The 15,267-nt window shown below is 41.8% G+C and overlaps 1 protein-coding gene across 1 annotated transcript in view; it reads left to right on the forward strand.

The window, feature by feature from the left end:
* Positions 1-653: 653 nt before the first annotated feature.
* Positions 654-15,267, forward strand: part of LOC147679757 (transmembrane protein 17B-like) — a 340,261-nt gene continuing 325,647 nt past the window's right edge. Inside the window, exons 1-2 of the mRNA XM_086942473.1 lie at positions 654-674; positions 1,504-1,651. Of these exons, the coding sequence (XP_086798599.1) occupies positions 654-674; positions 1,504-1,651 (169 nt within the window). The remainder of the gene's footprint in view (positions 675-1,503; positions 1,652-15,267) is intronic.

Consider the following 15,267-nt stretch of genomic DNA (forward strand, 5'->3'; position numbering starts at 1 on the left):
AAAAAAGAAAAAACTAGAAGCCGCACAATGCAACTTGCCGCTGGCTGAAAAAAACAAAAATATGTCATAGAGCCAAATCGCAGAGTTGTGAAATGCAAACTAAAATGTAGTTGAATGCAAATTAAAATGTATTTCCTAGCTTTCTTTTTTTCCACATGTTGAACAGATCAGTGGGTAAGAGAACAGTGGTCGTCTTTCAGATGCAATTGCGAGATCACACTGCAAACGAGATAACATTAATGCGTCATTGAAAACCTGCAAAGGTGTCATTTATCAAAGTGTGCAAGCAACAACAGCTAAAAATGTCAAGAGACAATCAGAAAGGAAAAATAATGTCCCATCACCACTATTCCTGAATGCATCCTGGGCCAGGAACGTGAAGCTTCCAGCTTGAACAAGTGCAGCTCAGGCTACAGGTGCTGCCCGCGAGGGCCGCCCCTTCTAGGTTCTAAGAATAAGACCATGACATACATAAACCATTTTAGCCCTACTAAGATTGCAGAGGGTTCTACCTGTGGGACTCCAGCCCCACAAATGCCTTTCATTCATTCTGGTATTGTAAGCTGTTGACAGTGCTTAATTTGAGCCAGTGGTTTCCGGTGCTCGGAGCAGCATTTAATTACCAACACTGGCCTTTATTACAGTTTGCCACCATGTGGCACTGTTTGTTTAATGTAAGTGTTTGTTTAATTTAGGGATGAGCATAACAACATTTGTTTATGTTATAAACATTAAAAAGGACTGATACCTGCCAGCCAAACCATTATCATAGCTTTGGGGGCCCTGAATAGTCTGAATTATCACACTTGTAGGAGTGTGATTATTTGTAGTTCTGGTGGTAGTGTCATTGGCAGGGTTGGATTGGGATTCAAAATCGCCCGGGTACACTAAAAAAAATTGCCCCACATTTTCTGCCTCCAGAAAGGCCACTCGGACACCCACTTGGCCACTGGCTGTATCCGAACAACAGCGACCCCACCCAAATCTGCCCCCAGACTGCTCCAAGAAGCAGCCCACAGTTGGAACTCGGCACCGGCCCCTGGGGCACTTCCTGAGCGCCCGCGTTACCAATCCCACGCTGGTCATTGGCAACGCTGTCATGGGCAATGGGGTGGTGCAAGCTGCAGTTGCCTCCCGACGAGGGCCCATGCACTTATTTTTTTTACAACTTCAGCACTGTTGCCCGATACATTCGTTCACCGATTGTGGCGGCCACGCAATGGCGCACGCCTGCCATGTCTACACGTCAGTTCACGTCTTCCTCTTCCGTTTCCACTAATTAAGGTCGTTCGTTAAGGCCCTGGAATTTCAAAGAGGGCCAGGACTTGAACTGAAGGGACGCGGCAGAGTTTTTTAGCCACACTCGTTCTCGCTCAGTGACTGCAGTGACCTGCACGAGGCCAGCGCCAGGCCATGGCACAGCGTGGCAGCCCCGGGCTGCCCCGAACAGCCTCTTAATTAGGAAATTTAAAAGACCGCTCCTAATCCGGCCTGATCCTTCAGAGCACAGATGAAGACAGACCAGGAGGGCAATGGCCGCCCAGTCCCTTGCCTCACAATGTCCGACAGGGCCTGGCCAGCATCAGCGGGTCCCTCTTCATCCACAACAAGACCAGCGACTGCGGAGCAGAAGCGCGCGTGTACCACAGAGGTATGTGCCGATGTCCCCTCTTATGTCTCACGCTGTGACAAGAGAGAGAGAGGTGCGCAGAACGAGAGACAACGCGTGACAGATGACGATGAATAAAACATGGCTGCAAAGCACTGTGCACACGTGCGTTTAGCAAACTTCCCTTATTTCTCTCTACAGCAACAGTGAGCGACTTTCACCAGTCAAGTGTCACTTCCTTGCATGACACTACTTACAAATATGTGCGTGGGAAACAATTCAACATCACTCTCATATTTTATAATTGTTTTCACGTTTTTGACGAATCACTGTGGAAGTGATATATGTATGTATGAATCACTTTGCAAACACTTTGTTCCTGTTTTGTTATTTTGGGAAATATCACGAAGCGAAATTTGATCAAAGCTCAGATTGCCGTGACTAATGATGCTTGACGTTGCTTAATTGCCTTAATATGTATATGTGAATGAAGAGAGTCGTTTCTCCCCGCACTGGCCAATATAAACAATGGATTCCCTGCAAAACCTTCTTTTTCTCTTTTATTTTCTCGGATACACTATTGTGAACACCAGATGACATTCTCTTTATCACCACATTTTCAGTGGCAGTAATATTTGTGCTTTTTAGGAAAACGCTAAGCACCAAACCTGTTGGCAATCAACTCTTGACTGAGGGGAAATTATTACAAATCACAAAATGATTGTGAACCAATTTGAAGGGATTGCTGAGAACTTTTCAATCTTCTGTCTAACTAATGCGGTACTTCTCATTGTTTCAAGAAGCTGTTTATCTACTTGATACAAAATGAAAATAAGTCTATAATTTTTAAAAATGCATGATACACAATGAATGGCGAGTTTGACCTCTAAAAAACAATGTTAATCAGAGCATGCTTATGTGCATTGTGATAGCTACAATTTATTGTACAATATTTTGCATTATATAAGCTTTCTAGAAAAGATTTTTTTGATACCCGTAGCCCTTTCCAGTTTTCATCTCGTCGAGTGCATTTACCTACATTGTAGCCTATTTATAGGTCTTATGGTATTAGCGTTTCAAAAAAGGTGCCAGGCAGGCTTTAAAGGGTTAACGCTTTAGTATATCTCAGCCATTGAAACTTACTTGTCAGGCCTGCATATCACATTTTCAAATTTTAAGACAACATGCCTGGATTAAGGATGGCTCTGACTAACGAGTTTCATACTGTGAAAAAAGTTGACAAAGTTATGGGCAGCCAACCCTAAAGGTGGCCTTCACAAGAGCAGTGGTCATGAGTACCTAGAAGTGTGGAAAATGGACAGCAATCCCTAAAAAATCTCTGATTTCAGTGCAAGACACGTAAGTCAGAGATGACTCGTAAACTCATTAGAAGACATTTTTAGGTGTCGGATTTGAAAGTCCTTTTGTGCCTTACTTGTGAGCTCTTCCAAAACACATAATTTTAAGACACTGTAAAAAAGTAAAACCAAACACTAAAATAAGTATTTGGCTTAGTTTGGAAGGCACAAGTTAAGGCTTAGGGGTTGCCCTCTCCCGTGTGAGCAGTGCCTCTGCCATCCGTGTCCGCGGTTCACGGCTAAAGGCCATGCACCATGGGCGCTGGGGGTCTTGGCATGTGTGGCACAAGGCCTACTCTGAGACGAGGCCCTGAGGTCAGTCCCAGCCGGCATTACGAAAGGCATGATCCAAGGCCATGCCCAGTGTTGATTGGGCGGGCAACCATGGCACAGGGCCTGGCCGAAGGGGACTTGCTTCGCCCAACATCCTCTGCACACAGCTGTCATTCCAATAACATCTGGACATGGACCAATGGCCATGCACAGGGAGGATTGCCTTGCTTCGCCCAACATCCTCCGCACACAGCTGTGATTCCAATAACATCTGGACATGGACCAATGGCCATGCACAGGGAGGATTGAACAGCCGCGGAAGGCTGGGCGCAGGAACTATCTGTAGGCCAGGCCTTGTGCTTAACCCCAGGTGCGCATAGCTGGTGGTGCACAGTGGGGATAAAAAATAAGTAAATCATAGAAAAACCAATGAATTCACTGAAAAAAGCAGTTAAAAGTGAGCTATGTTTAGGGTATATGTAATGTATATGTTTTTTCATTTATGAAAAACACTTTTGTGAGACAAAAGTCAGAAACCTGGCAGGTGGATAGTATTCATAACGCTCGTTGGGGTTGGAATATCTGTGTGATGATTAATAGAAAGAAAAATGATATTTCTTTCTTGAGTCCCCTCACTCACCAGGGTTTCCCCACGGTGACATGTTTCATCAATGGGGCCATCCCAGTCCTCTACGGACTGAGGCGTGCTGCGACTTGCGAACTACGTAGGAGCACCTTTTTTTGTGATGGACTATGTGTGGTGCAAGTGGTGTTTGTGAATATGGAGTGGTATGATCTATGCGGTTTAAAAATACCTGCCTAGTGAGCTATAAATGATTTATTCTTGCTCCTGGGTGGTATAATAAAAATGGAGTAGAGAACTAGGGATCCTTACTGTCAATGAGTTATGTATGTCTATTCACTTGTGCCAACATGTTTCAAGATTCCCCTATCTCTTCTTCAGGACTACACAGGGACCAGCCCTGTGTACGCCACTCCTAAATAGTGCTATATTAAGGAAAAATGTGAATGAAATAACCTAACTCTGCCCCATGGTCTGCGGAGGAATGCTCATATCCTGCCGAAAACAGAGGATAATAAGGAAAGGGGTTGCCGGATTAGTGATCCGCAAATATGGCCGGTTGACATGCCGAAATCGAATCAACTGCGGGATTCGTATCTCGGTGGAGTTACGAAATCAAAGTGGGGCCTTCGGTCCGTCACGCCCCTGTTAAACAGATCCCGGCACTTACTTGGTATTCAGGAATACGTGGCTCATTCACCTGCAAGGCTTCCTCCGGACCGCATCTTAACGCGTGTGGGTCCGGAGGCTGTATTTATGCCGAGTGCTTCCGCGTTGTCATTGCGCTGAAGCTGGTGCGCTCGGTGAAGATTTTAGTGGCGGCCATGTTGGGAAGACTATTGTATATCAGAAGAATGGTTCCATAATGCTTATGCGAGATCGGTTTATTAAAAGGAATAATTCTAAATGATCTCTGTTCTTGTGCCCAAATTAAGAACCAATTTAGAAAAATTATTTCAAAAACGGAAAATGCCAGATTTCATCATGAACGGAGCTAGCAGGGGTATTAAAAAGCCACATATTGGTATTGTAATGGCCCAGACATTCTATTTTCGATATTCCTACCCAGAAATGGTACAGTGCAAATGACTGGTTATTCAACCTCTAGAGAAGCTGACCCTATTGTATGTGAGGGTAAACCAGAATGGTACTACAGACAAGTGCTTGCTATTAGAGATTTTTTTGATTATGCTTTCATAATGCTGTACTATATACTCTTCAAAATACAGTACTTTTTCTCTCTCAAAAGTGAGCATCAAAAATGTTCAGGTTGTCTTATGAGAGTTGACCCCAAGGTATCTCATCGTTCAAGCCTTGGGTGTCAGAATGGAGTTTAAACACCCACCGTTGTTCCTTGGCAAACAATTTATTCTCTACGTTAGTTTGGGTTTTTACAGTTTCCAGAACCACCCACCGTAGGTTATTGGGAGTGTGTGCTTTCTCAAAAAAATGCGTGGTCATTTTCGTATTCGAACGTTTACACCTGAAACTACTTCGGTGTTTGACCATGCGTGTGCTGACCTTTCTAGTTGTCATGCCCACATAGTTTAATCCACATGCACAGGTGATCATATAGACCACGCCAGGAGTGTTACAATTTGAAAAAGACCTTAGTTCTAATGTAAGGCCATTGTTAAAGTGGATTTTGGTTGGTGAGGTCAGGTGGCAAACACTGCAGTTTGTGCACGGAGAGTGTCCTGCAGGGAAGGGCTGGAGGAGGCGATCTGCGTCCACTGAGCCATGTGGTTCCTTTGGTCTTGTGTGGACCACAAAATTATGGAGATTCTTTCCTTTTCGGTGGCTAAACATGGGTTTGTCTAGATTTAAACCTCAACTGTTTAATGTTCTCCAGTGTTTTTTGATTATCTTAGTCACCAGATCTGAAGCTATATTGTAGGTGGTTATACAGATTTGCTGCTTCCTTTCGTTTTCCTGAGTAGCTTTGGGTTCCAAAAGGGCGTCTCGGTTGCTGTTTGAGGCCCTTTTATTTGCCTGCGTCACCATGAACTTGGGGTAGTGTCTTAGTATGAGTTTTTCGCTCACATCTTTAGATTGGGCCTTGTAATCTCTTTTATCAGAGCAATTTCTCCTGAGGCGTAGGAATTGCCCGAAAGGGAGATTTTCCCTGAGTTGTCTGGGGTGAAAACTATCAAATCTGAGGAGGCAGTTTCTGGCCGTTGGCTTAAAGTGTGTGGTAGTTGTTAATTTACCATCCTGGGCCTGTATGTTTAGATCCAGAAATACCAGGTTGGGTCTACTCATGGAAGAGGTGAACTTGAGAAAAGGGTCTTGTAAGTTAAGCCATTGTAAGAAAACACCTGCTTCATTCTCCTCTCCTTCCTAAATCACAAGCACATCGTCTATGTAGCGTTTCCATAGTTTGACATGACTCAGGTGGGGATTGTGGTCAGGTTGTAATATTTTGTCTTTTTCCAAATGGTGGACTTACAACCCTGCCACGCTCGGCACGAAAGTACTCCCATGCTCGTCCCATGCTTCTGGCGGTAAACATTGTTATTGAATTGAAAAAAGTTTTCTGTCAGTGCTAGGCGACAGCATTCTAATACCATATGTCTGGGGGTGTGGTATTGCCATTGTTCTTGAAACAAAACCTCCTCTAGAATTTCGAGTGTCTCCTTATGAGGCAAACTAGTGTAGAGGCTTTCTACGTCTAGGCCCACAAGTATGTGGGTCATAGGATTGAACTCCATATTCCTAATGAGGCAGAGAACTGCCTTCATGTCTTGGAGGTATGTATCCGTCCGTTGTATTATGGGACGGAGAAAAGCGTCAGCAAATTTTGATAGGGGCTCTACGATGGATCCAATTCCTGAGACTATTGGTCTCCCTGGTGGTTTTTCCATGGTCTTATGTATTTTGGGTATCGTGTAGAAGTAAGGCATTGTGGGATCTTTGTTCTCCAGGAAGTCTGGTTCTTTTTTGGACATCCAATCGTTTGTCAATGATTCTTCTATTAGACTTACTATCTCTATGCGGAGCCATTCTGTTGGGTTTGTTCCCAAGACCTCGTAATTCCGTTCATCTGCTAGAAGGCGTAGACTCTCTGTATTATAGTCCATGGTGTTCTGCACTACTATTGCACCACCTTTGTCAGCTGGTTTAATTGTTATGGATGGTTCATTTGAAAATTGCAAGATTGCTTCAATCTCTTTCTTGCTGGTATTGTGAAAGGTTTTTATCATTCTTGGATCTATTTTGGTCACCTCTTTCAAGACAGCTTTGTTGAAAGCCAGTAATTCAACTGGCATGCTGCTGGTTGGGGGGGTAAAGTTGGATTTCTTCTTTAATCCTGTGTCGCTATTGGTAGAGTTATCTTGTGCTTTATCCTTGAAGAATATCTCGAGATTTGTGCTGCAAATGAACTCCTTCAATTCGCAGCATAGTTTAAACCTGTCAAGGGTAGCTGTGGGCACAAAGCCTAGACCTTTCTCTAGTATAGTTGTTTGGTCTGGTGTAAGGGTGGTATCAGATAGGTTTACCACAAGGTTCATTGGTGGCTGGTGGTTGGCGCATTCAGAGGTCCCATGCTGCGTGTGTGGCTCCTGTTGGTTTCTAGAGGTTGTGCCCATTGCACCTGCTGTCCTCGTTTTGTTTTTCCTCTTTAGGGAAGCTTGCTCTCACTAAAAAAGGCTGCTGTTGAGGTTCCATAGGTTGGGCATTGTTCCAAACAGGATATGGTTGTTGTTGGAAGGATTGGTGAAAAGGGGGTGGAGGTACATAGAAGTATTGTGGCGATGGACCAAAGGGTTGAGCGCCTTGGTATGGGGGCCATCCATAACCACCTCTATTTCTCATTCTGCCTCCTCTTGGTCTTCTGTTCCTAGATTAGTAGCGGTTAGAGCTGGCATCCGATGTATCTGATCCATGTGTCTGAACCCTCAGTGTCTGTGTTGTAACCAGGATTGTTTCCTGTGGGGGTGTAATCATCTTTGATATAAGGATACACTGTCTCATGGGAAAATGATTTCTTATCCTTATGGAACTTGACATATTTCGTGTCCTTGAGAGAGATTTCAAACTCACTCATAGTTTTGTTCAGTTCTTCCAATCTTTTTTTGAGTTCAGCAGGGATCTGATATGTCTTCAATTTTACTTCCAAGTCATGGATATCCATTTTCATCTCTTCAGAGAGGCGTGCTGCTGTCTTAATAATCAGGACTAGCCAGTCCCTGGTGCAGTGCCAGCTTATCAGGGACCAATCTTTTTTAAAAGCTAGGTCCTTCTGGAAAATGAAGGGTTAATTTCTGACTATGAGCCCGTGTGGTGCTGCGTTAGCTCTCAAGTATTCGCTCATCATGACGCCATGGATTATGGTTTTTATTTGGTTACGTTTTAGCTCTGTTAAATCGTCCCAACATTGACTTGCTTCACTAGTATCTCTACTTGTAGGCCCAGCTAGCTAGCTATGTTTGTTCATTGTCATTTGTTTGATTGTGGAGTCTTTTGTTTCACTGTGTTGAATATTAATGTGAATTCACCACAACGACTATACAATAAAATAAGTCTTGCATGGACAGACTATATATTTTTACAAGAAAGAATACTCCTTATTTATAAAGTGTGTCTTTTCGATTATATCCAATTTTTCATGATTGAAATACATGTATGCAGTATATGTTTTAGTACAGGTAGAGATGTGTGATGGATATCTGAATAACTTTGTAAATAATAGCAAACATTTGTTTGTAGGATCAGGCGTGGAATGGTAACTCAGCCTAAGTAGTTTGTGAACAATTTTTGGAATAGGGGGGTCTCTCTAAGTGTATTGATTATTTATGATCATCCTGCCCCTTACTCCCTTAACAGGATCAATCCACTTTGCATTAGACAACTTTCTAAAAGTGGCTTTTTCAGAAGTATGACTTAAATCTGACTCTACCATTAAAGAGGGTTTTAAAGTGCAATTTTCAAGAAACCAAACTCGCCATTTCTACGTGCTCCCAATTAAAAGTTTGCACTTATTGAATGTAGTATTAACCCCATCTTATTCTATGGGAGAGGTAGGCCTTGTAGTAGCAAAATCAAATGTAGGAGTTTTTCACTAATATGACATGTAAATATTAAAAATACATGTTCGACTTTTTAAATACACTGCACCCTGCCCTATGGACTGTTAAGGGCCTAACCTAGGAATGACTTATAGGTATTAAAATGTTCAAATTGCTCACACAGGCTGCAATAACAGGCCTGAAACATGTTTAAAAGGGCAATTACAGGGGTGGCATGCAGGCCGACAAGTACCATTTAATTTACAGGCCTTGGGTACATGTAGTGCCACTGTACTAGGGACTTACAATTAAATTAAATGTGCCAATTGGGGGTAAGCCAATTTTACCATGTTTAAAGGAGTGAGAACACACAGTGGTAAAGTGTACAGAGTACTGACACCAAGAAAAACAAGATCCTCAAAAAAGGCAGGAGTAAGGCAAAAAGGTTGGGGGAAGACCACCCTAAGGCTGACAGGTCCACCAGCACTGATACTCATGTCTTCAAGAAATCTGATCGTAATAACCAATTTTTATATGGTGCTTAATACCATACCCCTACCATTTATAAAGTCTTTAACTAGCAGCTGTTACTATTCTTAGAAGTAATGGTACTAGGTTTACTGACCGTGAAAAGAAGACCGGCTGAGCAGTCACTGCCTCAATTCAGATACTCTGGAGAGATATGTAGCCATTACCACACAGGACATTACCATAAAGTAAGTACCCAGAGTTATGCACCGCAAAGCTCTTTTTTGGGACTTTACTGCACACTTATTTGTGTATATATTACCTTGCGGCGGTCGCCGCCATGTAGTTATTGTTAGGTCTGCTTTTCCATAGACGGAGCATTTTGTGGTTTGCTAGTAATTGTTGCCCCATTTTATGAATCTTCGCAAAACTTTCCAAAACAAAAGTTCATCCACCTCTGCTCCTTTCTGAAAAGCTTTTGGGTGATCCATTAAGCGGGGCACCAAAAAAAAGGGGGGCCCCAAAACACAAAATCCCCATGCATTTTCATTGACTTTCTTAAGACAGGCTACAGCAAAAATAGCTGACCGGAATGACTCCAAATTCGCCAGGAAGCTAGATTTTGGTACGCAGATTGTGCTTTCTGTGATTTGATGTAATCTGTTTAGAAGTTTTCAAGCTATTAAGTGTCAAACAAATCTAGATATTTGGATGGTTGGGTTTGAGAGAGTCTAGCGAGCATCACACAAGAGCACCAATTAAAAAATAGAGGTCTGTGATCGGGTGAGAGGTCCATTTTTCCAGTGAGCCTTCACACTCTCACAGGAGTGAGATGCTCCCACAAGCCTCAAGAGCGCTCTGATTGGCTAGCTATTGGAAGTTTAGAAATGAAATGGCAGCTATTACTGTTTACTATGAAAAATTGTAGGTGTTGTGGAAATGAAGTAAAAAAACTGTGGCTCCATACATTTGGAGACGAGGTCTCTAAAGCATAAATGCTGTGATGAAAATAAATGTAGTTTTTTTTTTTTAAACTGTACAATCTTGCGGAACACTCGCGGGATGGTGAATAGTAAAAAGGAGTAGTGAGTTCTCAATACACTACAGTAGAAATGCATATTGTGGTGCTTGTTATTGAGAGTGTCTAAGACATATGTACTGCAAAGAATAGAAGGTTAATTGTTTTTTTAAAAGTGTTAAAATCTCGCAAGACTCTCGTGAAAAACAAGAAGGAGTAAGTGATCTTTTAATACACTCTGGTATTCACACTTGTTAATGTAGGAAGACATCTTAATAGAGATGGTGTTTATCAGAATCTACTATTTACGTACATCAGCTGGGGAAGATGATGTAAATAGAAATCCTCATACTCCTTCTCAGGGGTCTTACCAATAAGTAGTCCATTCAAAAGCAGCAAATACATCAACAGAGAATCTGAAATATGAAAAGACATCTTTATTACAATTAATTGTGAGGCTACGTCGCCCAGTCACACCTAAAGCAACAGAATGAGGAAGTCTGCCTGAATGGTCTCCGCACAGACCTTTTATACAATTTATTATGCCCTAGGCACATATTTTCTCTTTGAAGTAAATTATTGTTGGTCACTCCCAGGACGTGCACACAAAGCACTGTATGATGACAAACCCACTTTCAAGATAAGTCCAGGCCATAAACAATGTCCACATAATGCGTACATTCTCTAGCTGACAAGGCCGGATAAACCCAAAACATTAAGATCACAGCCCATGTCATAAATATCTCGTGGAGGCAGGAATAGGAACAGATGGAAGTAAGATAGGCATGTTTGTGTGTAGTAAATGTTTACAATGTCCTGTGCTCTGATCTATAATCTTGATCAGCAAAAGGGCAGGAACTGGCTTGGCAAGGTTAGCCTCAAGCAACAGGGTCAGCTTTTCGTCAGGTCATGCAGAAGTCAGCACAAACCCATGCTAAGGTTATGTCCTTAAATACTTGTTCTCCCATGGTGAGAGCCTACTGTAAGGGCAATTCACAAAATGGCTGCTATTCACAAGATGGAACACGAGGGTTAAAAACAGAACCTTCAAATACACAGTGAATCCATTGGTGTAACATGATGAAAACACTCATGCATACCGCATTCGTCATTTGCGGTTCGCTGATACCAAATTCATAACAGAATCATGATATTTGAAACACAGGTTCAGAATTTTCGGAACCACAGACCATCCTTTTGCCCTTACATAGGCAATAACCTATACTCATGCTAATCTGAGTCCAGGTCTATATTCATCACTAACTGGTGTTGATGTGAAAGCTGAACGAATGAATTATTGACAAACTCCAATCTTCTAGCAGACTAATGTTCAGGCAGAGGGTGAAAAAAATGCGAGGAAACAGTAGGAGGAGGTATGGGCTGTGTAGTGGGTACAGATGTCACTTGAAAAGTGAAGCAAACATACCTTATTAAAAACATAATCACACCAAGCAACATAAAAAATGTATATTATTAAAAATTGTTTTTCGCCATCACAGTGCATATTCTCGTTTTAAAGTTCGTAGATCTGGCAGGTCTCTCCATCCCGGGAAACTCCATCCTCTAAGTTGCTGCCCGCGGTGGGAGATTGATTCTGCTAAGGAGTGCTTCTGTTCAGTACAGGGTAACTCTCTTAGACCAACCAGAACTGTCGACCTAACCGTCTCCAGCTGTACTCCAAAGACTGTGGCAACCGCGACCCTAGCAGCAGAACCGGAGGGCGGTTCGAAAATCAAAAAATGAGCAAGTTTCGTGGATGAGAGAGCTGCACAATCAAAAAGAAAAAACTTTTTATTAGTCCATAGTCATAGTTCTTGGCCTACAAATCCGCTTCCATTGTTTTCTTCAGCATTGAGCCTCTTCAATTCAGGCTTTTTCATGAGAAAAAAATACTGTTTAGTTGGAGTGCCCTCCTATCAAAACACCCACAGCTCACTCGAAAGTCTCTATGTCTCAAAACAAATGCACCAGTATCTCTTTTTTGTGGCAGACACTACAAATGATGTGCTCTTCATTGATCAAGGGCACAAAGCATCTCGAGCAGATCCAAGCACTACTGAGAAACAACCTTTCAAGATCAGCTGCACTTTCAGACTCCAACACTCATTATTTAGTGTCAGAGGACGCTCAAGCTGCTTTCCCATGGACGCCAGAATGTAGTGCCTTTTTCCAAACGTGGATCCTCGGGTGCACTGCCTTTCCGCTGGAGCAAAGCAAAAGAGGTGTGTGTATGGCCAAAACTCGGGCAAAGAGCTCAAAGGACTGTACACTGACAGAGGTTTCCAGCACATAATAGGTACAAAGCTCAAACACACAGAAGCTCTCATTCTGTAGCAAACAAAGAACCAGCTCCTCCTTTTTTCTGCAACGCCTTTTGTTGAAGCAAATGCCTTGCTTGGGAGGTACCATTGATGTCACGCTGATGATTGCTATCCAGCCTCGCGACTTTCTGGTTGCAGGAATTGTAGAGCCAAGAAATCTGTCATTCATCTGTAGCGTCACTAATGGGGAGTGGGCTTAGTGTTGATCACATGTCTGCAGGGAATCACTCTTCCTATGACTCTGGAAGATCCAGCAGAACCTAGTGATGTAGGAAATGTAACACAATTGTTAGTTTCCCTCAAATCAAGCACAAAAACAGTTCATTGGTTTTAACAAGGGGACTGCAAGCAGGGGGCCTGCAATCTGCAATGGAGTGGCAATACACCATAGGAATCTAAATGGATGTCCTCACACAGTGGCATTGTCTAATGGGGGTAAATACATATTTCCCTTAATTATTAAGCCTAGGTGTTCCTAAATTCCTTATCTTAGAACATCTCAAATAGAGAAACAACATAATACAGATTATCAAGGACATGAAGAAAAGTCCCTTTAAAAAAATGTGCATCAGGTGCACTATGCAATACAAAGGCTAATGATCAAATGTGCAGTCAAAGGACAAGCACTAGAAAGTCCTGGTATTTGCATGATTAGAACACATCTGATCCCACCAAAAAATTAAAGCAGCAGGAACAAAAGAGAACTGAAAAAGTTTAAATAGACATTGAAAATTCGTCATGTTCAAAAGGGTAAATTTAAGATATCTCCTATTGAGATGGAAAACTTGTCTTACTATAATATTGAGTCAGTTAACCAGCCTATCACTGCCCTGACAGTCAGTCTGAAAAAACATTTTGCATAACATGGGGGGTCCCTGATACATCACTACAGTCTAGAAGTGTGCACATAAACAATACACCCATAATAAATGGGCTGACTGGTGAAAGGAATATGAAGAAGGGGAAATGGGACTAGGACACAACTAAAATCCCTAATAACTAAGCAAAAGGCGACATTGGTCAGGGGAGAAGCAACAAAAGAAAAATCTATAGGAAGAACAAGAGTTTGCTTGGGTGCCTCAGGCATGTGACACATCACCAAGAGTACGGGGGATACACAAAAGACCAAAGTTACGCAAATTCTAACTCTACCGCTGGCAACTACACCATATACGGTAATCCTAACTAATGTTCCTGTTCTCTCTTCTGGGAGAGAAAAATGAAACCTGGTTTACATTCAAGGGACAAAGCCATATGTTATTTGGGAAACAAAACATGATTAAGTAATGCAATATAGAAATTAGGTCACCTTGAGTCACAGATCTATAATTCCATCCTTAGGTCCAATCAAGGATACATAACAATTTAGGGCTGCCTATTCCTTTAAGGGAATGTGCAGTGAGTGACTAACATCAGATGACACACTTTGAACCTGTATATCTTTTTAGTTTTCTTCAATATCATTATAGCCAAATTAGGCATGCACTGGTAAAAGTGCTGCCTGTCTTTTTATGAAATTTAGTTTCAAGGCAAATCTACCCAACTGTTTCAGGATATACATCGTCACATATATCCTTTTACAACACAGGTAAACTTGTAATATTTTCTCAAGCAGCAACACAAAAAAAAAAACAACATATGTCAAGCCACCAGATAGACATGTAGCACATGTAAATAAGCGGTAACGCATGCATTCATGCAGCCCAAAACCCAAAGTCCAGGCCTCAGGCTTAAAATAAAAATCAAAATTACACCAAAATTACACTTTTTATTTTACTCTCACCCTGCATTTGACAATAGATCACCCGTAGTGGATATCTGTTGTCAAATACCACTTTCTAACATACAGAACCAGCAAGAATACTTCATTATAGGACCAAATACACAAACATAAAAACACATGAACATTTCTTTCCAAAGAAATTACGCAAAAACACATCTCCTTGCAATTAACCAAACTCACGTGTCTTGTCTGCTTTAAATCACCTAGAACAATCCATGAATAATCTGTTGGCAGAAGCAGAAAAATACACGACACAAAAAACATTGTAACATACACAAAAATAAAGTTACATTACTTAACTGTTACTCTCTTTTCAGTTCACCTCGCAACAGCAAGCCATCTTATTTTTACCGTTCTAAAAGAAATGGTTATACTGATACTCCATATTAATTTGGCACCTATAATGTGCACTGAAAAAATTAATACCTAATGAGCAAATCTTTTTTGTACGTAGGCCTGTAGCCTATAACCTTCAAAATTTTGAAAAGGGCTGCATCTTATTTTCTATATAAGACTTAATACAACACTTCATTTTCTGTAAAATAAACGCAGCAAGCAAACATTATTTTCCTTAGCGTGGAGACACAAATGTATCAGTTCACAGAGCATGTAACACGATTTTTGGTATTTCCAAAGAAACCCTTTTTATTTTCCCTTTTAAATTAAGGTCTTTTATTTTATTGATGTTCTCACGGAGAAACCAGAAACCTCACCCCTAGAGGCCCGATCAGAGAGGTCATTCTGCATTCCTCAGAGGCAAAGTCCTAATTAAAGGGTCACAAATGTCAACATGACAGCCTTCCACATTGTTTACAGGAAACTAAAAGATAACATCTCAGCAGCGC

This window comes from Lissotriton vulgaris, chromosome 11 (assembly GCF_964263255.1).
Source record: "Lissotriton vulgaris chromosome 11, aLisVul1.2, whole genome shotgun sequence".
Lineage (NCBI taxonomy): Eukaryota > Metazoa > Chordata > Amphibia > Caudata > Salamandridae > Lissotriton > Lissotriton vulgaris.